Source organism: Muscardinus avellanarius (assembly GCF_963383645.1).
Source record: "Muscardinus avellanarius genome assembly, chromosome: 3".
Classification (NCBI taxonomy): Eukaryota; Metazoa; Chordata; class Mammalia; order Rodentia; family Gliridae; genus Muscardinus; species Muscardinus avellanarius.
Genome location: NC_137788.1, coordinates 41,095,275 through 41,117,853, shown reverse-complemented (window position 1 = coordinate 41,117,853; position 22,579 = coordinate 41,095,275). Strand labels below are relative to the sequence as shown.

General features: G+C 36.9%; 1 protein-coding gene and 1 pseudogene across 2 annotated transcripts; both read right to left on the bottom strand.

Annotated features, from left to right (window-relative positions):
* Window positions 1–7,591: 7,591 nt before the first annotated feature.
* Window positions 7,592–8,729, bottom strand: LOC308260077 (glycoprotein-N-acetylgalactosamine 3-beta-galactosyltransferase 1-like; annotated as a pseudogene). Its single transcript has 2 exons — window positions 8,467–8,729; window positions 7,592–8,245 (listed from the first exon to the last, which is right to left on the bottom strand). The product of its transcript is annotated as a glycoprotein-N-acetylgalactosamine 3-beta-galactosyltransferase 1-like (transcript).
* A 3,628-nt stretch (window positions 8,730–12,357) lies between these two features.
* LOC308260076 (selection and upkeep of intraepithelial T-cells protein 1-like) lies at window positions 12,358–22,336 on the bottom strand (the record flags this gene model as incomplete). Its single annotated transcript, XM_080691408.1, has 7 exons — window positions 12,358–12,546; window positions 12,742–12,803; window positions 16,925–17,206; window positions 18,764–19,111; window positions 21,050–21,130; window positions 21,986–22,125; window positions 22,260–22,336. The coding sequence occupies 7 exons, from the start codon at window positions 22,334–22,336 to the stop codon at window positions 12,358–12,360; spliced, it is 1,179 nt and encodes a 392-aa protein (XP_080547534.1).
* Window positions 22,337–22,579: the final 243 nt, after the last annotated feature.

Here is a 22,579-nt window from a genome sequence, read left to right as displayed (position 1 = left end):
CAAAGGTGATGCTAGTACTCACTGCCAACCATAGAATGACAAAGTTAAAATCTACACCTTCTAGGAAGAACATAATTGGAGAAAAAAAAATAAACCCTCTTGGTTGTATGTTTTATAGAGCTGAAGTCTATGGTTTTTACAATCATTTTTGCATAAATTATAGATGCCAACCAGGAACTTTGAGTAGATGGAAAGATACATAAAAACAAGCAAAAATATTAATCCAGGTGGAAATCATGATACAGAGTTTGAGAGATGCTACTATAAACTTGTTGTGTACCGTTTAGAAAAGAGAGAGGAGTCTCTAAGCCAGATACAGAGATTTTATCTTATTTTTATTAACAAGTATTAATTATGCATGTTAATGTGGTTCAGTGTGACATTTCAATAAGAATATTTGTAATATATTTGCCAAGAAATAAATCGTATGACTTGGAAAGAGAATGATAACTCTGATATCACAAGTGTACCACGTTCCTTCGGCAACTGAGTAAAGGAATCCTGAAACAGTTCTTTGATGTAGAAACAAAGTAGAGGCAAGACACACATGTTGGTGCCCTTCAAAAAGGGGCACCCTTGTTCACAGCCTTAGGGTATTAGTGAGTATTTTGGACATTCTTAGGCTGAGAAGAATTCAGAATTCAGCTGATCCTCTTTCAGAAAGACAGTCTTTGAGCTATAGCAGGAAGAAAATAAAGCTAGCCTGTGTTAGGGGAGCCCCACTTTGTATTATCACATAGATTAATTGTACTCTTCCTTTTACTTGCATGTAATTCTGACATGAAAATTGCTAAAGATTTGGATGGCATGTCACTCCTCCTAGTATGTTTGCTTCCTCTGTACATTACCATCTCTGGCAGGAAACAGAGCCTAACACATAACTCTCCATAAGGAAAACACATGTTTGCCATTATCCTTATTCCTGATTGATTTCTGTGCCTAGATGAACTAGACTCTTCAATATAGTATTCAGGCCAAAGTCTTTTTGAGCTTTAAGGTCTAGGTTATTTGGTGCCAGCTTAGTTCATAGTCTCAGGCCTAAGTCAAATTTAAATTATCAGTGAAGTGTCTATTTAGTTCGCCTGTCAATTTTTTGGTTGGGTTATTCATTTTTGTTTTTGGTGGTAAGTTTTTTGAGTTATTTGTATATTCTAGATATAGGTCTTCTATCAGAGAAGTAGTCGGCAAAGATTTTATCGCATTCTGTTACTCTCTCTTAAGGTTCTTGATAGTTTCTTTTGCTGCATAGAAGCTCTTCAGTTTAATGCAATGCCACATATTAATCCTTGCTTTAACTTCTCTTGCCTTTGTGTTCTTATTTAGGAAGTTTTTACCCATGTCTATGAATTAAAGCATTGGTTCTATGCCCCCTTCAAGTAACTGCAAAATTTCTGATCTAACTTCAACATCTTTGGTCCATCTTGAATTTACTCTTGTGCAGAGTGAGAAGGTGGGATTTATTTCCATTTTTTCTACCTAAAGATAACTAGTTTTGCCAACACCATTTGTTGAAAAGGCTATCTTTTTTCCAGTGAATTTTTTTGGCTCCTTTGTCAAAAATCAACAGATGCTTCACAAAAGAAAAAATACAAATGCCCAATAAATACATTAAAAATGTCCAACCACATTAGCAATCAGAATGCAAATTGAAACTACTCTGAAATTTCATCTAACCCCAAATAGAATGGCAAATATTAAAAACACAAATTATAATAAATACTAGCAAGGATGTGAAGAAGTAGAAATTTCAATATATTGTTGGTGGGATTGCAAATTAGTGGAAGGTCCTCAGAAGAATAGGAATAAACACACCCTATGACCCAACTATACCACTCCTGGCTACCTACCCAAAAGAATTAATACCAGACTACCATAGTAATGCATGCATAACTATGTTTACAGCTGCACAATTTATAGTTGCCAAACTATGGCACCAACCAAGGGGTCCATCAATAGATGAATGAATTACAAAATTATTGAATATACAAAAGATAAAATTCTACTTAACCATAAAGATGAAAATTTATGTCATTTGTAGAGAAATGGATGAAACTTGAGATTATGCTAAGTGAGATTAGTCAGACACAAAAAGTGAAAGATTAGATGTTTTCCCTCATATATGGAAGCTAGAGAGAAATTGGGACATACGAGGGACTCCAGACAAAGGAAAAACCTTAGTGCAGTGAGGAAGGGGACCTAACAGAGAGAAGGGAGAGAGAGAGGGAGACTCAAAGAGAAAAATACTGCAATAGATATGATGTGCATACACAAATTTACCAATGCCAATCACAGTGTTGTGCTTGGGGTAAAGGCTCACTGAATGCTTTGTGCATGTTTGCCTCCATCACTCTGAACTTCATCATGGTGTATAACTAAAATGAAGCAATAAAATTTTAAAATAAAAATAGCAGTGGGACAAATCTCCGCCTACTAAACTTTACCTTTAAGGGAAAGTTCTCAATATTAAAGAATGACAATTTTCTAGCCTTGTCTATGTTCATTGTTTTTCTTGGGAATATTTTAAGTATAGCAGATGACAAAGAAGATTCAAGAATTTAAATTCTAGCTGGGCTGTGATTGTGGTGGTGCATGCTTGGAATCCCAGTACTTGGGAGGCTAAGTCAGGATGATCACAGGTTTGCAGCCAGCCTACTGGCTGCAACTTAGTGAGGCCCTCTGAAATTTAGTGAGGCCCGTTTCAAAATAAAGAATAAAATAGTCCTGGGGAATGTATCTCAGAAGTAAAATGCTTCTGAGTTCAATCTCCAGTACTGTTTAAAAAAATTCTAGCTAGTCATAGTGGCACATGATTATAGTTCCAGCTATTCAGAAAGCTGAGGCAGTGAGATTGTGAATTCAAAGTCAGCCTGGACAACAAAGTAAGGATCCATCTCAAAAAATAAGAACAAGAAGAATTTAGACTCTTTAACCTTGTCCAAATGTTTCCATCTTTTTGACCATAAATACCCAGATTGGAAGAAATGCTTATAAAAGAGACTAAATTATAGGCATCTAAGACCCACATTGGAAGAAAGATTTGCACAATTAAATGTAAAACTCTAGCACAATGAAAAAAAAGGCCCAGCAATTAGAATATTCTTTTTGAAGTTTTGTGTCCCCTCAACCCAGCCTCACGAGGGTATAAAGGGCAGATAGTATGAAATGTAGATATTATCTTCATTATCTTTCATTATATAACCCTCAGATCCTTAAAAGAACTGTGTTTATTTATGAGTCTCAGACAAGACAAAATGGTTGGGTGATTGATTATTTTGGAGCTGTAGCAAAAAAGGTATGGAATAACCCTGCACTGGTAAGGGCAAACTTGCTCTGGGTCTAGGGTTATTGCACCTGTCCTTTCTGTGTCAGGTGACTCTACATGGGAGTTGATCATGATTTTTATGCTATGACACAGCTCCATGTACATGTGCCTTTCCTATCATGTTATAAGTTTTGATGAAGTAAGATTTCGTGGAGGTGTCAAAATGAGCTTCCCCTGTGGATCTACAGTAAATGTTAAACAATTAACTTGTCAACTGTGAGTTATGGTTGGGCTGGAGTCTTTCCCTAGTGCTGCCAAGTCTTAAATATAGATGGAAAAACCCCTCTTCTCACCCTTACATGTTTTGAATAAAGAGAACACAATTTAGTGGAATAAAGCTTAGCAAGGCATGGGTAAATCTTACACTTCTCATAGGTTTGTGAAAGTAGAGGTAAATATAGGGATAACCTAAACACCATATTTTTCTAGATCCTACTTGACCCTAACACAGGATTTTCACCAAATGAGGGGTGATGACTGAGAGAATTCAGGTAGAGGCATAGGAGATACATCCTCACTCTCCCACTTACGGTTCTGGTCATGAAGGAGACCCAAAATGAGCAGAGTGAAAAATGACATCAGTGGAGTCACAATCATGCATAGATCCCACATCCAAGTATTATACAATAGGTACAGGTCCTCTGAAATAGAGACTGAAAAAAAGAGAAAGAAAATAATTAAACAATAATTTTTAAAAGAAATAATGTTCCATAGTTTACAAATTTTGAATTGAGCAGCAATTGCCAAATTATGGAACCAGCCAAGACGTCCATCAACAGATGAATGAATTACAAAACTATGGGATTTATACACAATGGGATTTTACTCAGCCATAAAGAAGAACAAAATTATGTCATTTTCAATGAAGTAGATGGAACTGGAGAACATTATGCTAAGTGAGATTAGTCAGTCACAAAAAATAAAAAGTTGGGTGTTCTTCCTAATATGGGAAGCTAGGGAGAAAAATGGAATGTAGGAGGGACTCTGGAGGAACAAAGACAAACCATAGATTAGCAAATAAAGTGACCTAACTGAGGGAAATGGGAGGGGGAAGAGGGAAACACCTCAATGGACGTGATGTACATACACAAACTTATCAAAGTCAATCACTGGGCTGAGCATAAAAAGAAGGGAAGTGGTGGTGGTGGGGGGGGATAGAATGGGAACCAGGGAAGGCTCAATGAGTGCCGTGTGCATGTATGCCTCTACAACCCTGAACTCCATCAAGACGTATGACTACAATGCACCAACAAAATAAAATAAGATAAATATGCCATAACAACACCAGAAAGAAAAAACTAAAAGAAATAATGAAGAGACTAGAAAATATGCACAAATTAAGAAGCCAGAAGGATTAGACGGAGCCTACTTAACAAGAGGAAGAGGAGGTGCTAACTACACTTCATTTACTTTTTTTTATTCTCAGTCATATCTGGGACAGTAACATTAGGCTTTTTGACATGACAAGACTTGACTTGATAATTGGGATTAAGTCAGAGGGTGTGTGCGATTTGTCCTGAGACACATACAATGTGCAAATTGTGATATATCATTTCTACTCATTCATCAACGACTAACTAAAAACAACTCTCATATTTTTTATGCCCCTGTTGGGAGCTGTAGATAATAAATGTTCTTCATTTTGTAGCTTAATAGTAGAAGAGAATATTTTAGTATGCAACATACTTAGAATATGATTAAAATATTGTAGAAGCTCAAAGTCAATTCATGTAAGTAATAAGTGGACAAAGGTATTAGTAAAGTATGTATTGAAACTCAATACCTAAAATTAAGATTACAAAACAGCAAATTAGTAATATTTTAGGAGTTAATTAGCAAAACTGATAAGTTGGAAAGAAAAGTAAAAAATAAAGAGGAGAAGGTATGATATATATGAAATGGAGCAGAAAGTTCTGGTCACTTAGAATGGTCATCTAATGTTGTTAAATAAGAGGAGTTAAAGGAGAAAAGGAAGTATTTAAAAATCAATAGCTGAGAGTTTTTTGAGCCCTGATTAAAGAAGCTAATGTAGAAAATCATGGAGCATAAAAAATTTTTATTATGACAAATAAAACCAATCTCACACTGAGGTACACACACACACATGGATATGCTCACACACGCACACATACACACAACAAATAAAAAGGTCTTTTGAGCATTCAGAGAAAAAATAGTTTTCATTCAAAAGTGGTACATAGAGTGAAATCAGATTTCTCAGTTGAATAGGATAAGTAGATGCCAAAATAATGAAATAATATGTTCAGTGCACTGTAAGAAAATGAGTTCAACCTAAAAGTTAGTACTGTTACAATATAGGTGAGATAAAGGGGACCAGATAGTGGGATAGCATTAATAAAGGCTGATGTGTGAGAAAGAATAAAGGTTAAAAAGAACAGTAAATATGTGGATGGAAAACATAATAATATTATGTAAACAGTAATTATAGTAACTTTCAGTGGGGTTTAAATAACATAATTGAAAATCTAACAAGCATAGTATAAATCACTATGGAGTCAAATGTTATGATACTGTCCAAGGTCATAACCTTTGTCAATATTTAAGATATTAAATTTAAACATGTTATAATTTCTAAAGGAACTATTTAAATGATTGACAATACTGTTTAAATTATATGTCAATTTTTTGGGGGTGGTGGTACTGGGGGTGGTACCCAGAGGCTTTCTACCTCCAGGCTATACTCCCAGATCTTTTTTCTATTTTATTTGGAAACAGGGTCTCACTAAGTTGCTGAAAGCCTCACTAAGTAGCTGAGGCTGGCTTCGAACCCATGCGATCCTTCTGTCTCAGCCTCCCGAGCGCAGGGATTACAAGCGTGCGCCACCATGCCCGGCTAAATTATATGTCAATTATAAGTGGAGGAAAAGTGATTAAAATTGTGAAAGTGAAAATAGAATGATTAAAAATACAGAATAAAGTGAAGATAAAAGCAAGTTTGGAAGTATAAACATAGAACATGAAAGTATTTTTTTCAGCATCAAACTTCAGGATTTTATTCATAAATTAAGTATCTGGTCTTTTAATGTATGACATTTGGTTTTCTAATGTTTTTAATTAACTCTGGTCAAAACTTGCATTTAGAATATTTGCTAGTGCAACAACCACCTCAGACCTAAAAATAAATTTTAAAATAGATTTAAACAAGTTATGAAAAGCACAACTTCTCATCTCTCAACTGGATGAGAATGAAAAGAACAATAATTACATAGCTGGAAAGAGTTTTAAATTATCAATTTAAAATGTTACTTAGTAATTCCTGAGAGTGGCACCCATACAAGAAAAGCATGCCCAAATAGCATCAAATTTACTATTAATTAGTTACATTAACAATAGATGAATCTAGAAACAAAATATTTCAAAATCCATGTATATGGAATGCTATTAATACTTTGGGTAAATATTTTAATAGTGGAGAATGGTACTTGAGAGTGGTTAACTGTATTTTGGGAAAAAAATGACTTGGTAAAAGATTAACTAATTAGAACCAAGTATATAATATAGTCAAGGCCCATGATTATTTTTAAAATGTGGTTTTATTAATGCACTTTAGGATAAGTGCCATTTTATTCTACTTTCTTCTTGAAGAAATACTGCCAATTATAAACAATCACATCAGACTTTCATGAGACAACTGTGTGTGGGATGTGGAGGTTCATTTGTATCACACTGAAAATGAGTTTATAAACAATACTGACCAACAATATATCCTTCTAATATCTTCCTTAAGGCAGATCTGTTTAACATTGTCTATGTTATTAACATGGTGCAGTGCAGTTTTAGCAAATTTAACTGTTTTGTTTCTCAGTAACAGTAATACTCAAGGTCAAGGACAGGCAACAAAATCTCTTCTAGTTCTTCCACCTGCCACCATTTAAAAGCACAAGTTCGTGTGTGTGTGTGTGTGTGTGTGTGTGTGTGTGTGTGTGTGTATGTAATGTATGTATATACATACATTATATATATATGTATATATATGTATATTACTGTATCAAAACACATTTTAACAGACTTCACAGCTCATTTAAAGCTTCAGTTTACAGTCATTCATTTGAAAGATCTCTATATGGAATGTTCGCTTAGAATACATTCCTACTGGAATTTCAAGGTTCTGTGTTAGAAATGCAGAACTTCTTCACTGCAACGCTAAGTGTTTTACCTTGGTTCATTCATATTTTTCTTTCAAGGTTTCCTAATTTTACTTTTGTATCTTCCTTTTTGTTTGCTTGACTTATTTTCTTTTGTATATTCTCAGGTAAGGCAGGTTGATACCTCTACAGGAGGATAATAGTTATAATTCCAGTACCAAAATGTTCTGGGTAGATAACCTTTGATTAAGTGATGTTCTGGCACAAAGGGATGAAAAGTTTCTTTTCCAGTGGTATCTCTGGAATCTCCAGCTTCTACATTCATAATTTCCATGCATTTTCCCAGTGCTAAGTCTTCGATGGAGGAACTGTGTGTACGTGTGTCTGTTTTAAATGCATGAACAAATCTCCTCAAAGCTTCTTTGCTTAGTACACATCCTGCTCCTCCACTCATATAGCCCTGCTTAACGTAGGGCTTAAATCTCCTCCCAAAGTAAATGGGTTCTTCAGGGTTGTATTTTGAAAGAAGCCATCTCACATTGTCTAGTATGACATATGTATCGTCATCTGCTTTCATAAACCAATCAGCATCTTCTAAATAATGGTCATGGACATACTGGAATGGTTTAATTGTTTTCCAGTATAGATGATCTCTGCCTTCTTTGATTTTTAATCCCACAGTAGGAAAGTCTTTATTTTCTTCTGAACTCATAAATAATACTTTATTACAAAGCTGAGCCCAAGTAGCTTTGACATGCTTAGCCTTTTTCTCTAGATTTTGAGGGCCAGTCATAACCCAACAAAGAACTTTAATTTTCTTTTTTTTTCTTTTTTTTTTTTTTGGTGGTACTGGGGTTCCTGGAAGCCCTTCTACCTCCGGGCTACACTCCCAGACCTATTTTTACATTTTTATTTGGAAACAGGGTCTCCTAAGCCAGCGCGCGCGGCTGGCTTCGAACCTGCGCCATCCTCCTGTCTCTGCCTCCCAAGCGCGGGATTACAAGCGTGCGCCACCACGCCCGGCAGAACTTTAATTTTCTGATAGAGGTATTCAGTAATGTCTGTGTTCTCATCTTTATATTGGCTAGAATCTGCATTGAAGTTCATTTGTCCTAGATTATTATGTCCATTATCATCTGAATGCCTAGCATGAGGATCATTATGAAGAATATGAGGCTGAGTGTCACCCTGTTCTCTCAACAAAATATTAAATAGCTGAGAACATTAAAAAAAAAATCCTATTGCTGATCCACAGAGAAAAGTTAAAAATTCAGCCAAGATTTAGAGACCATTTCCCGAAAGTGTATTTTTTTTTTTTTTTTTTTGTTATTTTGTTTGGTGGTACTGGGGTTCCTGGAAGCCCTTCTACCTCCGGGCGACACTCCCAGACCTATTTTTACATTTTTATTTGGAAACAGGGTCTCCTAAGCCAGCGCACGCGGCGCGATCCTCCTGTCTCTGCCTCCCAAGCGCGGGGATTACAAGCGTGCGCCACCACGCCCGGCTTCCGAAAGTGTATTTCTGACATCAGCCGCGGCGCCCTGACTACTTGAGACCCCGACCCACGCTCTCCCAGGCAGCCGCAGGAGTGGCTCCGGCCGCCGCTGCTGCCCAGATCCTTCCCCGACGGCGGGCGGCGGGCCCTAAGCGCGCTTCCGCCCGCTCGCTCCGCAACATGAAAGTATAATAAGCACAAAATAAAATTTTGAAACATCAATAAAAGGGATAAATGATCCATTTAAATGACAAACTGTCAGAGTGAGAGAGTAAAATTGAAAATCTAGTTATATCCTTTCTGAAAGAACAGCATAAAATCACAAATATACAGAAAAGTTTAAACAAAATATTTTTAAAGATTGCATAAAAAGTTAGAAAAAGATATACGATGAAAATAAAAGCCAAAGATTCCTGGTATAACCATACTGCAAATGGTCACAATACTGCCAGCTAAGAAAGCATTGCTAGATACAATGTAATATTAATGTTTCCTTTTAATAACTTCTTAGTAACTTCAGTATTTAGCTTATTTTTTAGTAATTTTTACCAATTTAAATTGTATAGACTTAGTGTCCTGGCTTCAAACATGTAAAGAAAATCTTGACAAATCTAAACCAGTTATACTTAAGTTTTATTGATATATTTTAACACTTTATTGTTTATTTTCTCTCTTTTCCTGATTTTTCAGTCTTGTTTACTCTTTCTTAAATGTTGAGGGTTATTTAAACGTTTTAAGTATTTAATTTTGGTTAATCTTTAGTGGTGTTGGTGCTATTATTTTGCATCCTGCCACTGCAACCACAATCTAGGGAAAACTCTTCTATTTCCCTTGAGTATGAATTGGGAGACTTTTCTGAAAGTTCTGTCTGTTTACATGGAATCTGCTCACTTCTGGGTTTTAGGATGAAGTATACCAGAAGGACATTTCATAAATTCATAGCTGGTTCAATATATCCTGAGACTTCTCTAACTTTAGACTTTTCTAATTTCTCTAAATAGTCTTCTCTAATTTTCTTTTACTATATACTTTCCAGTATCCTAAATAACTGCTGAATGCATTCGGATCAGTATTGGAGCTATATTCAGTGAAAAAGACAGAGTAGAATGTACTGACCACAATACCAAAAGTTGGACTCGTTTTTTATGATATCTTGCTTAATTTATTCATGCTGCTTTGAATTTTAAATTATCTATTTAATTTGTAGATATTGTAGTTGTTCTTTTTCAAATATTCTTGGACTTTTAATAGTCTCTTGTCCTTTAATCCGATTTTAAATCCATTCTTATTTATTTATTTATTTATTTATTTATTTATTTATTTGTGTATTTTGCAGTACTAGGGATCAAACTGAAAGGCATTCTACCTCTGAGCCACACCCCCAGCTCTATTTTTTATTCTTTTATTTTGAAACTGGGTCTCACTAAGTTGCAGAGGGCCTCACTAAGTAGCTGAGGATGGAGGCAAACCTGCCATCCTCCTGTCTCAGCCTCCCAAGTACTGGGATTACAAGCATGCATCACCACGCCCAACTCATTCTTTCATTTTTAAAGCATAAAACATTTATATATTAAATGTCTAATAAACATAGAAACGCTATTCCATCACTGCTAACTGAAAAACTGAAAGTCCTCTTTGACACTTCTTTCTTGCACCTTAATATTCAATAAGGGAGGCAATCAGTTGGCTTTATCTTCAAAATATACATAGAATTTAATTTTCATCACTTTAGGTCCAACATAATTAAATGAGGGTTTACACATATAATCTATCAAGGCAAAGTAATTTTAACTCTACTCATTGATACTAAGAATCAATAATAGTTTTATTATCTTATTCCATTGAATGTATTTTTTTTTCTTAGTAAATTTCTGTACAGAATGTTTCAGTATTCACCCTTTGGGATCCCAAGACAAGTGCAAGTATTTCCATTAGACTCCACCATTAATAGGTCTCTAGGAATCATCTTGGGTCCACTTGACCCCAGTGTGGACTTCAAAACAAAAACTAAATAAACAATCTTGGGTGCAAAATGTCATCAGGAAGAAAGGAAGAAAAGAGGGAGAAAAGAAGTAAAGAAAGGAGAGAAAGAGATCAGAATAAGATAAAGATTATACCACTAATTTTTCCATTATTCAATCTTCATTTTCTCAATAGCTAAAAATAACTTGAAAATAATAGTTTGTACATAGCTATAGATAATAAATGACAGATAAGATTATACATATTATAAATGATAATAAGCAGATAGATTTATAGATAGGAGAAGAGATGAACTGACAAATCCCATTTTTCTAGTCCTACTTACCTCCACTTCTGCATGTTGCATAGATAGGAAGGAAGGCGATATATGGCAGGAAAGGTAGACCATCCAACACAGATGCAATGTAAGAATTCATTTTATTCATTCTAATCAGTACCACTAAAAAGGAGTCATGGGAAAGGAGAATTCGGTAGTTAGGACTTGGAGATGCACTGGAATGTAAACATGTAGAACAGGGGAAATTGTTTAAATGTCTCAATACTTTATATATTCAGGTCTATTTAAACAAAATTAGGATTCAGTTCTGATAGGTAAGATTGTGAGTGAGGATAGTACCTGGAATCTGGGATGAAGCTAAGACTTATGATTATTTGGGCTGAGGATAGACCAGGGATAGATAAAATAATCTCCTCCAGGCATAGTGGCACACACCTGTAATCCCAGAACATGGGAGGCTGAGATGGGAGGATCACAAGTTAGAGGCCAGCATGCAGGAATTTAGTGAGAGGCTAAAAAATTAAAAGTAAAAAGGACTGGGGATGTAGCTTAGTACCACAAAAAAGAGCGAAAAAGAGAAAGAGGAAAAAAGAAAGGAAAAAGGAAGGAAGGAAGGAAGGAAGGAAGGAAGGAAGGAAAGAAAGAAAGAAAGAAAGAAAGAAAGAAAGAAGTAAGGAAAGAAGGAAGGATAAATGCTGGGCAGCATTTGATCAGTCTGAAAATAAGACCAAGACAGTTTTGGACCGTGGTCATTATAACCTTGTCTGAATGTTTAAGGGTCTAAAGTTTACAAGAGGCAGTTGTGAGATATTCTGTGTTAATCAGAAGGACGGTGGGAGGCTCCTACTGAGTGTAAAAAATGTTTATGTTCAGATTGGTTTCACAGGAAGAACAAAAAAAGATAAAGAGATGTAGGAGGACCAAGATTTGAGTTATTGTTTAATGTATTTTTCTCTTTCTCACAATTCTCAAAAATGTGGACAATAACTTTTAAAATACATGGGTGTCTGTGGAAGATAATATATCTATTATTATTCAGATTGCAGGAAATGGTCTTGAGTATGAGAGGGAGTCAGCAGTGATCTCTGTGGGGATTAGGAGATGGTGATGGTGGCAGCTGCTGTAGCAGCAGCACTGCCTTGCCCAGGAGAGCCATGTAGGAGGGAGGACCAGATCAACCTTTGGCATGACTCAAGATGCTGAGGCCACCTCTCACAGATGGCGGTGGGATGGGCTGAGATGCAGGTTTACACGGGTTTGTATAAACCACCTCTAAACACTTTGTATCAAGTAAAGAAGAGATGGTTTTAGAACTCTTTAAGGCTTTACCTTCCCTGAATTCAATACCTTGTGTTCTGAAACACTGAAGAGTAAGCGCAATCATCAAACACAGCAGAGGACATACAATCTTATATGATGTCAATGATAAATACCCTGGTTTAAGTAGGATATCTGAAAGAGAGAACAGAAAGACCTGGTAAATGGAGTAGCAGAATCGTTAAGGTTTTATCATGTATAGAAGATTGCTGCTGAGAAAACAGGATCCATCCCCACTTACAGTCCCTGTTATACCCTGTACCATGTACCCTGAGCTTAGATGATGGTTGTTGGCCAATGAAGCTGAACCAGTGGAAAGAATAGGATTTAGACGTTATTAGGACAAGGATGAAACAGGATTGGGTGGAGGAATAATTTTCTCCTTGAGTGTTAATATTTTAGTGGATAATCTGTGAGATAAAGGAAATTATGGCACAGAGCTCTGGGAAATAAATAAATAAATAAATAAATAAATAAATAAGGAACCTGGGGAAGCTGATGGCTAAGGAAGAGGCTTGGGTAAAATTTAAGAAAGTTTAATGAAAAAGTAAGAGCTCTGAGATAATAGAAATAAAATTGAGAAAATTTCTGACATTCAATGTTCATATTCCTGTTTCTTGTTTTTGCAGTACCAGATATTGAACTCAGAGGAATTCTACTTCTAAGCTACACCCTCAGCCCTATTTTTATTCTTTATTTTGAAACAGGGTCTCACTAAGTTGCAGAGGGCCTCAGTAAGTAACTAAGGCTGGCTGTGAACCATGATCCTCCTGTCTCTGCCTCCCAAGTACTAGGATTATAAGCATGTACCACCACAATCAGCTGGTACTTTTTAAATTGCTCAAAGTTCATAAAATGGAGAACATAGAAATCAAGAATTTTCCTTATCTTTATCTATCAATCACTAGTAACTTGGAGAATGGCATTTAAAAAGCTTTATGTGTGAGGTAAGAGAAAAAGAAAAACAAAGTACCCAGGGCATGAAATTAAGATTGGAAACATATGAACAAATCACAGAATCTTACATTCAATACCTCCATACAATAGGATTTTTAGATACAAAACACAAATTAATATGTAGGACTATTTAAGTCATAAAAAGGTCTAAAGTATAGTGAAGGACCAAAGAGATGCCATGACAGGCTCTAGTTAAAGCTTTAAGTAGAGTAGGCCTAAGTTTCTGTCCAAAAGTAAGTTCCTGTTCCCCTGTAACCTTTGCCCTATTTCCTGGAAAAAAGCTGCTAACTGCACTAATCTGATCTTCCCCTAGCAACAGCCAATCAGTGCCGTGTATATCTAGGTCTGCAATTTACAGGCTTCCCAACCAATGCAAAGGTGGGTTGGGCGGCCTTTCTAAAGGATAAAGGCTTTGTTCTCAGGGGAACACATGCTCTCCCCCTCAGTGACCACTGCATTGGTGCACATGGAGAGACCAAGCTTGAATAAAACCCCTCTTGCTTCTTGCATAGAACTTTTGGCTCCTGATGGTCATTGGCAGATAATGCACTGCCATTTCAATAGCAGCTTAGTGTAAAAATTATCATCAAACTATTGAAATTGAGGGTAATATGGATTCTAGGAACAATAGAAAAATAACATAGCTCCATGGTCAAGGATCTCCCTTACTCGGCTGTCACCATGACTAAGTTTTCTTTTTCATTTTATGAAAGGCTGTGGTTCAATCTTTGTAAAAATTAATCTGCAAGGACCCAAGGCTCTACATTTATGTTTTAGCTTCTACAACACTGGTTGATGCTGCCCAGACTCAGAAGCCTAAATGACTTAGAAAAGAAATGTAGAATTTGAAAAGGAAACCAGAAGATTCCTGTGAAGTGAAAGAGAAGATTGAAATTGTGAGTTGACTGAGACCATTTTGAATCACAAAGGCATCTAAGCAACTTCAGTGGGGTTTTGGTGAACAGGAAAAACAGGCTCATGAGATTTATTCTATCAACTTTTTAACTGTTCTTCCATGACTGTGAGGAAAAAAGATATTTTGTAATTCCCTGATATTAATCCTTTCTAAACTGGATCTACTTAACTAGTTACTTCTTTCTGTTTTAAGTACTCTAACAAAGTATCTAAAATTGATCTGAGATCACATCTGAAGATTCCCTGGTAGATACTGATGGTATCTCTCTTGGGGAGTATTCTCTCATATTCCTTTCTAGTAAGGGTATCCACTGAGAAATGAAACAGCAATGTAATCCCAGTATTTGGGAGACTGAGACGGGATGACTGCAGTTTTGAAGCCAGCCTCCACAGTTTAGCAAGACTGTCAGCAACTTAGTGAGACCCTGTTTCCAAGTAAAATATAAAATGGGGCCAGGAGTGTAGCTCATATAAAATGCCCCTGTATTAAATTCCCAGCACTGCCAAAACAAAAACAACAACAACAAAAGAAACGAAGAAGGAAGAAAGAAATGAAACAATGTAGTAAATTTAAAATAAATAGCATAAAAAGATTTATTAAATTTCAAAAATTAAATACAAGAAAAGAGAAATGAAACCAAAATAATTTCTTGTTCCTGATTTAAGCAATATTGGGGTCAAATAATTTCTTGTTCACATGGTAATCAGTTTTGGTACTAGGTATATTTTCCTTTCCCACATTAAACACCTGAAAACAAGAAACTATTACTTGATTCCTGGCTCCAGAAAATACTTGATCCTGGAAGATGAGAATGTAATCAACTGACATTGTTTACACAAGATTAACAATTGGTTCATAAAAACTCCAGAACTTCCAGTGTTACCTTCTAAGACCTACCTTAAAAGACTCAGCAGAGGTTCTAAAACTCTGTAAGTACCCTCTTCTAATTTCTATTAGGATACTTTGAACACTGTCAAGATGGTATTCTCCTTCACAACACCGTTTTATAAACTTAGCCACACTTGTTTTTCTAAGTTTTTGGAGGTCCACATCCTGAACTTAATGCATTAATTATGCATAGGGTCACCTGTGCATGGTTAACTTATGAATTAATTATGCATAGGGTCATCAACCAAAAGAATATAACATTTTCTCTGGAAGTAGGTTGTTGCAATTAATTTGGGTCAATGGAAAATAAATAGTGACATATTTTACTTCCAAGAGTAAAATGAAATTTGTATTCTGTTTTCTTTCTTTTTCCACCATCAAGAATTAGTATGAAATTGTAACAATGATAGCCACTATTAACCATGCAAATGAGGACTAGAAGCTGGGTGTGGTGACACACAGAGATTCTTGGGTTTGAGGTCAGTGCACAGTAACTTAGGGAGATCCTGGTTCAATATAAAAATAAAAAGGGCAGTGGATGTAGTTCAGTGGTAGAATGCTCTGGGTTCAATCCCCAGTACTCCCCCCTACACACACACACACACACACACACACACACACACACACACACACAACACACACGAGGACTAGCACCCTTGGGATGGTACAGCAATAAGATGGTAAGAACTTGAGTTTCTGAGTTACTTCAAGAGTAGAGCCACATCACTGTAAGCTATCTATCTCTATTATTTTTTAGTGACTAGGAGTTAATCCTTTTCTATAATAGTTGATCTGTTGAAACAACTAAAATAAGCCTTTTAATCCTTTCTGCCTCCTGTCCTGTCCATACATTTTGAGTTCTCTGGAGACTATATCAGTCACTGAAGCACAGAGAATACAACTTTATGGTGTTTGTCTCTAACCTAACTGATCACACCCATCATTTCCTAGAGGAAAAAAGCCATGAGCAGTGAGGACCTCTTCCTGTATAAAATATCTATTTGTTTGTTTGTTTATTCACTTTTTGTGGTGTTGAGGATTAAACTCAGAGTCATTCCACATCTGAGCTAGACCCTAAGCCCTTTTTATTATATTTATTTTTTATTTGAAACAGTCTTGCTACATTGCTGAGGCTGTCCTCAAACCTGCAATCTTCCTATCTTATCTTCTCAAGTATTGGGATTACAGGTGTGCACCACCATGCCCTGATACTGCTATACCTGTTTAATCAATCTCACTTAAGCATATTAATTTGTTATTTTGTAGAGCCATTTCATTAGAAATATTTAATTTTTAGCTCAAAATACTACACTTAGTGTTTTTTAACATGAGAAAAATGAATGGTCCTGAAGGTGAAATGACACCCAAGGTCACAAATCTAGAAATAGTGGGTCCTGCAGTCAAATTGACATATAACTTTTGAATCCTTAACAGGATACAAAGGGCTCTTTCTCCAATTTTTAATACATTCTTCTTTTTAAATATTCCCCTTAGCATCCAGTGTTTTACTTGTTCTCAGCAACAATATAATTTTAACAGTAGACATCTATATAGCAGTTTGTAGTTTAAAGCGATTTTGCATTTATTATTTCGTTCAACATTCTTCTTAGTCACATTGATGAAAAGAATTCTTCCCTGACGGAACCAAGCCACAAGCACTCACCTGGTATGACAATACCTGCCCTTTTCTCCTGACCAGTGAGTGGGTTGTAAATGCAGCAGGTGACAGAACCCTGGGTGCTGTTTTTGAGAAGAATATTGGTCTTCAGGTGTAATAATCCAGCTCCATCCTGAGAATAATATTTTGCTGAGTTTGCAATTACATTTCCCTCGCCGTCTCTCCACATCATCTCAGCTTGGGGGAACCACCCTCCTGAGCTACACTCCACCAGGAGCTCTTCTGTGTCAGAAAACTGGATATTCATCTGTATATCCAAACCCACAGCTGGGAAGAAGAGAGAAATGATATTACAATTCATAGTGTGGACTCAAGAATGGAGAAGTCAGTGGCCTTCTCATTCTCAGTGGCCTGGTATGTATGCCACAAATTTAATGAGAGTGGCCACAGTTAGGCCAAGAATAATACTCCAACCCAAATCCAAGCTAACAGAACAAAAAAAAAAGATTGTGTAATAAAAGAAAAATAAGTCAGAGTATTCAGTTATTAATTACTGTTCATCAAAAGTCAATTTATAGGCAAGAAATCCACAGACTAGAAGATATTCATAATACATCTGAGAAAAAAAAGTTGTATCTAAAACATATATACTATAAACCAATAAGACAGAACAACATCTATTCCTAGGCATTTTATTGTTTTTAAGATTATTGTGAATGGAATTATTTTCCAGATATATTTTTAAATCATAGTTGAATTGTAGAAAACATAATGATTTTTAACTGATATTATATCCTGCTACTTTGCTGAATTTGTTAATCAGAAGTCTTTCTATTGTGTTTTTGGGTTGTCTGAGCATAGGATCATGTCCTTTGCAATGACCTCGCACTTTAATACCTAATTGTGTATCCTAAAGGAACAAATATCACAGTATAATATGGAAATAGTAACTTATCTGCAACTTTAATGTCCATTAATGTGAAAATATATAGATCAATAGTCATATACTTAGGGGTTGGAATACTGTACTGAAGTTAAAAGGAGTAAACTGCAAGGTTCTACCCAGGGAACATGAATTGAGGATATCCTTTTTCATATTCATGAATTAGAAAACCCATGAGAAAAAAGTTCTTGAACCTCTGACAATCTTGAGTTTATTGAAACATCAAAGAGTACCACAATTCTATTGATTATTATTCTGCAGAAACGTATCTTTCCTGTACTCCACATTGAATGTTTTATTATGAATTGAAGAGTATAATCAGGTTAATAGAATATGTAGAATGATACTATTGTGTAACCTTTAGAAACACACAAACATAATAGCATCTATTTTTGTGAGTGCCTATGCATAAGCCAAAAGGGAGTGAATCTAAGTGTAGTGGCTACTTCTTGGAAAGGAGGGGAATGGATGGTACTATCAAAAGGTACAGAGTGACTTAACTTGGTCTAAGGAATAAAGAGAAATTGCTAACAGCATATGGATTACCATATTAGTCACCATAATTTTCTAAAAATTCTACCACACAATTATATTAAAAAGTCATAAACTGCCAGGCATGTTGGCGCACACTTGTAATCCCAGCATTTGGAAGGCTGAGACAGGAGGACCGTGGTTCAAGGACAGCGTCAGCTACTTAGTGAGGCCCTTTGTAACTCAGTGAGACCCTTTTTGAAAATAAAGAATAAAAAATAGGGCTGGGGGTTAGCTTGGAGGTAGAAGACCCCTAAGGTTCAATCCCCAGTACCGCAAAAGAAAAAGTCACAAAATTTTTTAAGTATCCTGAGATCATTTTCAAATGATCCAGTATTCAGGAATTTAGTGCCATGGATCTACAACCACATTACTGAGGAAACTCAGATATAAAATTCTTCCAACCTTACCTGCCACCCTCAGATCCATGGTGGCCTCTTCATAAGTATCACCATCTTTAAAGAAACAATGGTACATTCCTCCATCAAAAACACTGATATTGTATATTCTGAGGGTTACTTTTCCCTCCTCTAGGGCATCCTTTAGAAACACCGTGTGATTCGTAGAGTTCTGTATGCTTTCTCCGGAGTGCTGGTCTCCATTCCCATGCAGGTGAACTGGCTGGGAGTATTGTTCCTGAAACCAGCCCACCTCCATGTGCTGTGCACTCTGTGCTGGGGATAGCTGGCAGCTGAACTCGGCCTGAGTTCCTAGGGTGACCACCTGGTGGCTGGCAGAGCTGCGCACAGTGAACTGCCCTGTGAAGAAAGTGGAGTGCCAAGGATTTATTGGGATGGCTACATCAGAGTGTCACCTAGATCCCTGTGCTCAGGACACAGACACGGTGACCTTCCTTCTGATTCCTGATACCAAATTCTTTCAGACTTCAAAACTTGACTGTCAGAAGTATCTTCACTCTTACCGTTCTTTTTCACCCTTACTGTTCTTTCGATTCTCCTATAGCCGGGAGATTCTCTCATAGCCTTCCTATCTCTCAAGTTCCAGCTTGAATATCAGCTCCTTTGAAAATTGTCTATAACCACCCACTCCTCTCATCATACCTACACATCATTTGTTGCTGTTGTTTTGCAATGCTGGGGACTGAACCCAGGGCCTGGAACATGCTAAGCAAGTGCTCTACCACTGAGCTGCATCCCCAGCCCCCTACATGTGTCTAGATAACAACTGTCACTACTGATGTTTTCTTTATCTCCTCATTTTCCCTCATAGCTTATTAATACCTAGTCATGAAACATAATAGACTTCATTTTGTTCTTTTTCATATTCCTGGCACGTAAAATATTTCCATAAAGATAATAGGCACTCTATAAACATTTAATTAATCAATGAAGCGAGGTGTGGTGACACACACTTGTAATCCCAGTATTCGGGAGGCTGACACAGAAGGATTGCAGGTTTGAGACCAGTCTCGGCACCTTAGTGAGACCCTCTGCAATTTAGTGAGACCCTGTTTCAAAATAAAAAATAAATTAGGGCTGAGGGTGTAGCTCAGAGGTAGAACTCTACTTTTAATTCCCAGTACCAAAAAAAAAAAAAAAAAGAAAGGTGCTCCCAGAAGGAGGGAGGTGGGATGAGAATCACAGACACTGAGCAACAATCTTCACTCTTAATATATGTCAGCTACTTTTTCTGATATCAGTTTTGATGGATTAAAAATGGCCATAAATTTTCTTACTGTTATTTCCATCAAGAGAAGGAGTCTAATCTCTAGAAGCTCTGTATTCTGCAATTTGTTTATAAAATAGAATATAGCAGAAGACATACTATAAGTTTCTGGACCTGACTTAAGATATGACTAGCTCTCAGTCTTTTGTTTTGTAAAAGTCTTTCTGGAAGCCTAGAGCTACTAGATAAAAAGTCTGATTATCCTAAGACTGCCATGGTGCAGAGGCCACATGGAGACACGGGAGTTGACAATCTCAGTTGATCCCAGCCTTCCAGGCTACTCCAGCAAAATACAAGGCATGTGAATGGATCCCCCTTAAGCCCTTCACATCACCCCACCCACCTGCTGAATACACCTCAGTCTGTCCCATACAAAAGAAAAATCACCCACTGGAGAACCAGCCAGAATTTCCTGAACTACAAAAATTGTGAGACATTATAAGATCATTATTGTTTTAAGCCACTAACTTTGGGGATAATTGATTATGAATCCATTAATAGATATCATAAAGATCCTTTCAGATCCTCCATTTTACTTTCTTTCAACTATGCCAGGTTTGTTCTTATTTCTGCCATAAGAAAACTGAATTATCAAACTTAATAGTGCAGTACTGTAAAAAAGTTGTTGGACAGCTCCCACTTATACCAACTTCTTTATCTGAGGTTCTACTAGACTTGTAATTCATGTGGTCATATAAATGATTTGCTGAGTCGTGAAAAATAAGAGATATTCACTGTGATTCATCAGTGAGAATCTGAACTTCTCAAGGGAAGATGCTTAGACATTTATCTAGATTTTATCTAGGCTTATCATTTCAACATTGTGGCATATAGCCAGGGCTGAGAAACACACAGCAGTCAAAACAGCATTGATTAAGCATGAGCTGTGCAGACCTTCATTTCTACCCTCAGAACTAGTGGGATCTGCAGATTAGTGATGAGAAGGTGTGCTCACTTCCTTCAAAGCCATTCGCCACCAAAACACCATGAAATCACAAAGGTTTCTCTACCTGAGGTGAGTGCTGTTGTCTGTAAGAGAAGAATGACCATGAAGTGTCCAGATAAAGAGGAAGCAGCGAACTCCATCACACCTGGAAAACAATAACTGCGGGATTAGGCAGCGGGAACAGTGAAAGACCATTTGAAATCCTGTCTTCAAAGATAAATTTTTTTTTCCAGTACTGACAATTGAACTCAGGGACATTCTACTTCGGAGCTACATCTCCAGCCCAATTTTTTATTCTTTATTTTGAAATAGGGTCTCATCAAGTTGCTGAGGGCCTAAGTAGCTGAGGCTGGCCACAAACCTGGGATCCTCCTGCCTCAGCCTCCCAAGTACTAGGATTACAAGCATGTGCCCCCATGCCAGGCTGAGAATTCCTTTTTATGTAGAATTGAAATTTAGGGATAAAGAGAGAACACTGTATCTATCTATAATGGGAAAAATATTGTTAAAATGTAAAACAAGCAAGGTATAAACAACTGAGCAGAGCAAAGGAGCCTGAGGGACAAAAGGGGCCTAACCAGAAGGGCCCATAAGTTACTTTCTAGCTTTCCAGTTCCCTAAACATTTTCTGGAATGTATTAAAATAAGAACAAGACCTGAATATAATGAAACCAGTAACCTCTGGAGTGTATGCGTTAACATTTGTTTGGACCATTACTTTGTGGCCTAATGGCCTGATCGATCACAAGACAACCAGGAAACTTGGTGGACAATGAACCCTATACACCAGACCAGACCCCTAAAAGGGAAGCATGAGCTTGCTCAATATTTTCCAACCATAGGAAAAGCCCAGCCCCATTGGATCACACCTAATCCACCTAATTATGTACCATAAAAAACATGTAAGCCCTGGCGTGCTGTGGCTTGCTCTTGAGATCCCCACACAGGCCTTTCACTTTCTAATAGAGCTCTTTTTTTTTTTTTTTTCCTAAAACCTGACCGGTCCTTATGTCCTTTACTACAATGGAGGAAGGTTCCTTGGACCTCCTTTTGGTGAGAGATCTAATGACTCCCTTCCTTCGTGTGCTCTCACATGAATCACTGCTTTTTACCAGGTTACTGAGGGCAGCTGAGGATAAGCTGTGCATACAAGTTGCATAGGATGAGCCTGAATGAAGCACATCCCACCCTCACTTGCCCCTTGGCCCAGGCCACTTGCTCAGGGCAGAGGCCCAGCTGCTGACCCCAGAGTTGTTTCATTTTCTGATGCAAACCTTTGCTTGTCTTCTCCTGCAGGGAAAAGGGCAGCTTCAGCAAAAAATCCATATGCTCCACCCACTGCTATAGGCATGGTCTGACCTTTCTCTATTCATGGGGTTTCTGGCTCTACCCATCACTTCTGTGTTCAAAGAAGAGGTTGGACCCAGATTCCTCAGGAGCTGGGTATAGGGCCTGGGTAAAAGAGCTCATACTTTAAAAGATGTTAAATTCCTATGAAGTAATTTTGTATCCATCAGATATAGGAAATGAGTCAAAGCAAGCAAATAAATGCCTCTCCTTTCTTGTTATATTTCCTAATTTTCTCCCTCAATTT